Genomic DNA, 8,614 nt, shown 5'->3' with positions numbered 1-8,614 from the left:
TCATCGGCAAGGCGTATGTTGAAATTAGCCTTTTGCATTGGTGGGAGACCCCATTCTTCGTAGAGCTCCTTTGATGGGACATTGACACATGCTCCACCATCCACTATGGCTTGGATTTCATTATATGCCTTGTGGATCAAAGGCACAGTGATGTTGCGTATGTCATCTCTCTCACCCATCCGCACAGGGATATCTTCAATGTCGTTCATAGGTGGAGGGGGATTTGTGAGTTCAATCCATCCTTTGAAACTCTCCTAGAGATTGGGACAATTCCGTAAGAGGATTCCGATGGGAATTGACACAGGGCAACTCAAGATGCTAGAGAGTGCAGCTCCTTCAAGTTGACGTGGCGGAACATTCTGTTGTGGAGTCTGTTGTTGGAACAAAGGCTCGAGTACAATATCAATACTTTGTGGGGCCAATTCATGGAGTGGGTCTTGAGCTTGTTTCTGAGCCTCAAATTGAGCTTGTTCATTTTGGACCCATTGCTGAAGTGCCTGAAAACGAGCCTTCTCCACCTCTGCATTCGGGAATGGAGCTTCTTTTATTCGAGGCTCGGGAGTTGATGTGGATGAACTCGGCTGCTCATTGCTTGGCGGAGGTGGAGGCACTTGTGCTTTCTTTCTCAGAAGTCGCTTCGGTTGGATTGGAATGATAGGGTCCTTCGTGGCCGCTTTCTGTTGGCGTGTAATTACATTGATAGGTTGTGACCTTAGACTTGCCGGACCCAGACTTTGATGGTCCACCCCAATGATGCCGATGGGGATGTCAGGCTTAACCTCTGTTTGTTCTGGGACCGTATTTTTCATGGGACAATCCATACAGGCATGTCCTATGCCACAATCTCTGCAGAGCGGTTGGAAAGTGGCTGGGCTACCACGATGAGGGCACTCTGCGATCCTATGATTTTCTCCACAACCATAACACTTGATTGGTGCTCGAAATGTGTTGGGTCGTACTTGATTTGCATAGACTGGTATTAGACCCTCTGCACCTTCTACATAGTACACCGGGTACTCTGCTTCATACTCAAATAGTGAGTCTACTTCTTCGGCTTGTAATTGATGTATGGGAACTGCCTGAGGAGCTGGATTTGGTGCTCTTGGATACGGTCGTGGATTCGGATTCCTGAGTAGTTGTGGGACTTGTGTCCGAACGGGAACAGGATTTAGTCTCGGAGCTGGGGGCGCTTGTGCAAGTGCCGGTTGCCTGTATACTGGCATGGGTGCCGCTTGGTATTGTGGTGGTCGAGGCGGATTGTTGCGCATGTTGAAGATGCAACTGGTCTCATCATGGCCGCCGACGACACAGATATGGCACCACAACCGTGGCGGTGGATTTGCTTGTGCAGTGATCCTTGCTCTTAGGACTGGGCATTCATTTGCTGTATGATTTGCCAAGCAGTGTGGGCACTAGACATTTTCTCGCCGTGGATATGTTTGAGTTGGCGGCTGAGACAAGTGAAGTTTTTGATCCATGGCCTGCATCATATCTTCTTTCAGCTTCAAGGTCATGGCCTCGAGGCGATCTTCATTGGATGTTTTGGTAGTGTCCTTTGATTTACCTTTTTTCGAGCGCTTATCTCGTGTATTTGATCTGGCATCATCACTGCTAGTGTCTGAATCTGTCATGCCATCTTCGATGTCAATGGCTGCCGCATGAGCGGCAATGAATGTTTCATAGCTACTTATCTTTTTCATATCCTTGTGGATTTTCTTTCGTAGACCTGCTATGAACCATGCCGTGAGGTACTTTGCATCTGGGCGTGGGTCACATTTGGCGATCAATCTCTTCATCTTTCCCAGGTATGTGCGTACCTTGATGCAAATATACCTTGATGCAGCTGCGCTTGGAGACTAAGAGAAGGAACGATCAAGCAGTCTTGAATATCCCAGTCCTAGAACGAGAAACCTTGATGTAGCTGCGCTTGGAGGCTAAGAGAAGGAACGATCAAGCAGTCTTGAATATCCCAACCCTAGAATGAGAAGGAACGATAAAGCAGTTCCAGCACTGAAACGAGAAGGAATGATAAAGCAGTCTTCAATATTTTAGGCGCTAGAACTCAACAACCACCATGTAAAAAGTAAACCATACTTTTAGGATCATGCAAAAAGTAAACCATACTTCTAGCATCACGACTTGAATTAGGTTACCATGTGGCTCAACCAAGTCTTAGAATTAGATTGCTACGTGGCTTGGCTTTTGAATTGATCCAGCCTTGAATTAGATTGCCACGTGGCTCAACCACGGCTTGGCTTTTGAATTGATCCCGCTATGCTGCATGCCTAACAAGAGAGACCTTTCTTAGCACATCCCGAAGAGAAACCTCGAGCCTTTACATCATGGAGTATTCACCTACTTCTCCTTTGTGGGAATTTCTTGCTTGTTGGAGATGGCCATCCCATATAAGCTCTGCACTCATCTTTCCTGCGTTGCTCCTCACCTTGGCTTGCAGCTTCTACCTCCATTTTGCATTCCTTTGTCCTCGTCGCCTTCCCCCTAGCCCCCCTGCCTTCCCCGTTGGGCCAGAGCACAGTAACCCCTTGCCAAGCATAATTTGTAAGATGCATGTGAACATCCTATGCCACATCATCAAAGGCCACCTCTTCTTCACAAAAACTTTAACAAGCCGTAACTTCCAATCCAAGAAGAATTTGCATACACTCTAGAAAGGAAAAGTGTCAAGTCAAAATCATTGTTAGCAATTAGACACTGCCATTGAAGCAAAACAAAGATCATGATAAGACCTTTGCAACAAATGCTAAAGCAACGCATGAACGCAAAAATCATGCTGAAAGCACATCTACATGAGAGCACAGAACATGGAATCCACACATAAAGCATTAAGACACATGGAAGAACAAAGCATCATGCATCAAGCTAAAACATTGACAACATGTATTGTGAAGCAAAAAATTTGCCACCTTTAGCTATATTCTTATAAATCAAGCCTGACCACCTACAAGTAGCCATATAGGCACCTACAAGTAGCCATATAGGCACTCAGGGGAGGCGGCCATCTCCACCTCCTCCTCAATTGCATCCCCCATCACGCTTTCTTTAAGCTCTCGGAACTCTATGGTCCCATCGTCTTCCTCAGACTCGGTAGCGTACCCGCCGTCGTAGTCTCTTCTCCTGCCCTCGCAAAACACGTCCTCCATCACCATGACAACGACTTCGCAGACCGGCCTCCCTTGGAAGTCGCTCAACGTATGTTGTACAACAATAGTTCTTCTGTTTTAATGGACGCTAACGCGCGTTGGCGTAACATTCGCAAGCTCTACACACAAGGTATCCTCTCTGCGAGAAGCGTTCAGCTGTATAAGCACATTAGAGACGAAGAGATCGCGTTTCTCCTTCAGGATACCCAAGAACAGGGGGGCTCTGCTGTGCGCATCCGAGAAAGGACGTTTTTCCTGTCCGTAAACATGTTATCGCAACTTTTGTTTAGTCGGAGGGCAGACGGACGCTTCTCGATTATTGCTGACTTGGTCAGAGAGTCGTCCAATATACTTGCGTTACCGATTATGGGCGATGTGTTTCCTTACCTGAAATGGTTCGATCCCGCTGGCTATCGGAAAATAATGGATGCCGGGTTCAAGAAATGGGACGAACTTCTGGATGGAATCGTTAGGGAACGCATGCAGCAGATGGAGGATGAAGTGCCAAAAGACATGCTCGCAACGCTCTTGGAATTCAACAGAGAGATCGACGCCTCTGAGACTACTGTCGTTAAGGCTATGCTTCTCGTAAGTAATCCTGCGCTGTCGCCTTTATAACAATAACACTGTTCCTAGTATTTAATCACAGATTCCGTAATATATGACATGGTCTCCTAGCACAACTATGACAGACGATAGGACGAATTTGCTGGCGAGACGTTGCTAGTCTGAAACAACCCTTCGATTGCGCAGGAACTATTGGGAGCAGGCACAGAGACTTCTTCCAGTACCATAGAATGGGCAATGGCAGAGCTATTGCGCAACCCAGCAACGATGCAGAAGCTCCAGGAAGAGTCGATGGATCGTGTGATTGGGAACGATCAAAGTTGGATTTCAAAGAGCTACCATATCTAGAAAAGGAGACAAGGAGACTACATCCACCTCTACCAATGTTGTTACCCCATTATGCAAAGCCAGCCACACAGATAGGAGACTGAGAACACTCGGATGATGGTTAACGTATGGGCCATAGGGAGGGATGGGAGCTTGTGGGAGAAACTTGATGAGTTCCGTCGTGAGAGATTCATGGAAGATGGCGAGGGTGAGGGCAAGGGCAAGGGCATATGCGTGGGTGGTCGTGACTTTGAATTGCTGGTCGCAGAGGGTGCCTTCGGATCCACCTAGGGACCGCTGTCGCATTCCTCAGTGTTGCCAACCTCGTACACAACTTCACCTGCAGTCGCCGACCTCCATCTCCATGGAAGAGGCCTTCGGCTCCACTTCTTCCCTCCTCTACCCAATACACTTCTTCCCTCCTCTACCCAATACTGCCCATCCCCACATTACGATGCCCTCTCCCCCCACACTCTCACATCATGCCCCGTCCTCATCCTCTAAGCACAAAAAGCATGTTATCCCAAGTGAGGAGAAAATGCTCTCATAAAATAGCAAGATGTAGGAATACTTATCCCATAGAACAACAATGCCGAGATAGGTATCACAATATAAAGAAAATCGCAAATCCTTAATTAGTGTTTGTTGAGACATATTATCATAATATAGAAAATGACATTTAATAGTAATGAAAAGGAGCAGAATGCTTAAGATGGAGAGTCTTTAAAAAGTATACTTCTAAAGAAAGTTTTATATGCAACAATTCTCACAACTCAAGAATGTGACAGAGCACTTGTAAGCTCCTTCCTCTATGAGATTCCTAAGAGGAATTTTATGTGTAAATCTTTGTGTGTGTGGAACTATGTGCTTCGCTTCCCCTTCTTTCATTGATGTACAACTCATCCAAAATATAAAAGGCCATGATTTGAACATAAGGATGCAAGGAAATGCACCGTCAACAATGCAGTTCCATAGATTTAGGCTACAGTTGACGCACTCACCTCCAACAACTATGGCATGAAGCGCTTTCTCTTGCCAAGAATAGCTTCAATAACAAACTCACATCCATGGAGAAGACTAGGTCCAACTTCAATTAGGTGTGAATGAGGGGAAGCAACGATAGCTGCTCCTAGAATCCTAGAGGCATCACTATCATTAACACTATTGCAGATTGTTTGGGTAATTGCAAACCTTTCTCCTTCAAGATTCCTTCAAAAATGCCAAAAAATTGGGGTTTTTTTTATAAATTGTTAAAAATAAATCTTCTCATTATTGAGAAGGCCTTATTCTAGATACGTTACAATTTTCTAAAAATAAGAGTACTTATTTTGTTTTAGAAACCCCAAAAACTTCTAGTAAAATATCCCATTCTTTTGTGTAAGAAAGTCATAGTAAAAAGTAGCCATTTGAAAAGGTGCCAGCAAGTAAGAGTGTTTGCAATAAAAATACACTTTGAAAAATCAACTTATTCTTAAATGAAGCTACTCCACATACTTCTGATAAACATGATAAAATACCAATGATTGGTATATCACCATGATTCATTATAAAAGTACTTGAAGGCTTGAACTAGTAGCATTTTCAAAGGAGATGTCTACAATTAAGCGTAGCAAATCCTTAGACGTTTGCTTAATTCCTTGATTGCAATCTATCTGCATGAGGAGAAATAGTGTGTTGAGGTGCCTAGCTATATCCACATGGCTTTCCATGTAAGTTATTTGTCCTAGGTGTGCAAGTAAAATTTTGGGCTAGGGACTAGAAAGGCACAAGGAGCTCAAGGATTTGAAGAACACCTAGTGAGCAAATAGAAAGAGAATCTATAGTCACGAACATTCAATGGAGAACTTAATGAAGCAATAAAGATTGAGGCCAAAGCGCTTGCTGAGCCACATGCAAGGACAAGTGCTTGTTGAGATTGAAGCATAAAGAGTGGGGCCAAGTGCTTGCTAAGAGACATGCAAGGACAAGAACACTTGTCCATTGCGGTAGGGCCTGTGGGGTAGGGCCTGAGGGGCAATCTCTTTGCACTTGGGTTTGAGCCTCCACTCGTACATCGGATTTTTTTTTCCTATTGCTACTTTGTTCTGTTCATGTAGACCAGGGTAGCGCAACCTTTGACAACCGTTAGAACAACACCACCATCGTGTAATAGTGCACTTCCTCCTTGTGTTATGCCGAAGGCCTCAACTCGTGGTGGTTGCTAAATTTGATGCCTTGCTAGTGTCTTTGGTTGCAACCTCAACTATCATTGGATTGGAGATCCATAGCTATTTTCATTGGCTATGATCTCCATTATCCACCAATTTTGATTTGTTGCTGTTGTGATTGTTGAACTGTTTTCTGCATTTTTTTTTTGTACTCTCTCATTCTTGAGTGTTGTTTTTGTTTTATCTTGCTATTCGATCATCAACCTTCCCATCTTGGCCCTACCAATTGATGTATCTCACACCCAAGGCCCATTCTCTTCCAACCTCACCTTCTTCTCCTCACATGTGTATCTCCTCCTCCTTCCCTTTCTCTTTATTTCTAGGCATTGCCTATGTGCAATGCTTGGTGATAATTTCTTTAGTCCTTTTCTCGCTTGCATTTTACTTCTCTAACTATTGTTGCCTTTGTTTTTTGTGTTTTACATTTTCAACAATAAGAACGACGATGCCACAGACTTTGAAATTGAGGAGACCGATCAGTCACCTATGGGAGATCAGCCACCAATAGCTTACAAATTGAGGCCCCCTCTGGGTTGGTGCAAATTCTCATCAAGATGATCCTCGTTTGCAAAGTATAGCCTGATGGAGGGCCTAATCAAAAGTCTCTTGTTTGAGCAACCTGAAGCCTTACAACCAAGCATACCATGTCCCCTGCATTGACAATTAACTCGAGTCACAATCAGCTTGTCCTTGTGTCAAAGTAAGATAAATGTTCTTGCAATGAGACTCATCCGGCAGTTTCTCAAGAGTCAAGCATCATCGATGATGGATGCCGCTCACAACGGATTAACACTTTAATTTTGTGGGATTTAACCAAGATGAACCATGCCTAGGTTCTTTGATTTCTGTGACTGTAGGTAAGTGAGCAACCATACCTTGCTTCTGTATCTCCTTCAACATTGCAAATTCAATGTGGCCGAATCTTTCGTGCCAAATGCTGCTTGTGCCCACTCTAGCAGTGGCTGTAAGAGCACTTAGCTCATACAAGTTGTTCCTCCTTACTCCTGTGCCAACAGGCTTGCCTGCACTATCCAAAATTTTTGCTCCTGTCTTGTTGAACCTCACCTCATGGTCAAGGTCAGTTATGGAAGCAACTGATAGCAAATTTCTCTTGATTTGTGGAACATACAGCACATTAGATAGTTTCTTAACATCTCCATCTATAGAAACAAATGAAATCGTACCTGTACCCTCAACAGGGTTTTTTGCGTTATTTCCAACCATCACAGTGATGGGTTCCTGTAGAGGCTGCATGGAATAATATAGACCCTTCTTGCAGGTCATGTGACGAGAGGCACCACTATCCAACATCCATGAATCAGTGATTGATGCTTCTTGAACTGAGGAACACTCTTCCTCAATGGCCAAAAATAGATCCAACTCTGCTTCTACTATGTTAGTAGCTATCTCTTTCCCCTTATCTGTCTTCTTCAGGGTACCATTCTTTTCATCTGCTTTTTTGACCCGACAATCTGCAATCACATGGCCCTTCTTCTTGCAGTAGAAGCATTCTTCCTGAAACTTCTTCTTGCCGCCCTTCTTCTTTTTGTCACCACTAATAGAGGGCTCACCTTTGGTGGAGGAACCAACTTTGCCTTTCACAGTGGTAGAGAATGCAGCATCCCCATTGCCGCCTCCATCTCGAGCTTTAAGCCTCAATTCTTCCTCCATAAGTAAAGCACAGAACTCCTCAAATGACAATGGTTGGGGTCTCACCTGAGTGTTAAGCGTTGTTACCAGACCATCAAACCTTGGTGGACATATCCGAAGACACCGCCGAGCTAGCTCTTCACTAGTCTTTTGTATCCCAGTACCAGCCATCTGGTGATGCAGATTTTTGATTCGGGTTATGAATGCCTCCGCTCTCTCTCCTTCATTAAACTTCTCACCTGCGAGCTGATTCTCTAGATTCTGGATCCTTGTTTGATTCCACATCTCATACTGACTCTTCAATATGTTCCAAGCCACAGTTGCCTTATATGTATGCTGAATCAAGGTCAAAACACTATCAGTAGTACCTGTAACCACGGCACACAGAGCATCTGTGTTCCTAAGTTTCCAAGCTCGTAGAAGTTAGACATTAGAAGGTATCGTACTCCCCGGATTTGCTGGGTCGGGGGTTCCTTGTGGTTCTGGGTCAGTCCCCAATACTGTCTCCAGAAGGTCATATGAATCTAGAATAGCAGTACTTTTAAACTTCCATAGAGTGTAGTTTATACCATCTAGCTTGCCTTCAGTGAAGGCTGGTGGGCGAATCCTCAACGCCTGGATTGTTGGTGCAGCTAGTGAAGCTGCATGCTGAACTTGAGCCGCTTCTTGTTGCCATCACTCCGTATGATGTTGAAGTCCTCG

At 44.6% G+C, this 8,614-nt stretch overlaps 1 protein-coding gene across 1 annotated transcript; it reads left to right on the top strand.

Annotated features, from left to right (window-relative positions):
* Nucleotides 1-3,242: 3,242 nt before the first annotated feature.
* Nucleotides 3,243-4,346, top strand: LOC147884107 (flavonoid 3'-monooxygenase-like). The gene is made up of 3 exons (XM_087398147.1): nt 3,243-3,749; nt 3,915-4,047; nt 4,195-4,346. Exons 1-3 carry the CDS (start codon nt 3,243-3,245, stop codon nt 4,344-4,346), a joined length of 792 nt encoding a protein of 263 aa, XP_087254273.1.
* The last annotated feature ends 4,268 nt before the right edge of the window (nt 4,347-8,614 follow it).

This window comes from Dipteris shenzhenensis, chromosome 27 (genome assembly GCF_047967505.1).
Source record: "Dipteris shenzhenensis isolate YYH24624 ecotype China chromosome 27, Dip_SZ_1.0, whole genome shotgun sequence".
Taxonomy (NCBI): domain Eukaryota; kingdom Viridiplantae; phylum Streptophyta; class Polypodiopsida; order Gleicheniales; family Dipteridaceae; genus Dipteris; species Dipteris shenzhenensis.
Note: the sequence above shows the minus strand (reverse complement) of the source record. Positions and strands in the feature narration are given on the sequence as shown.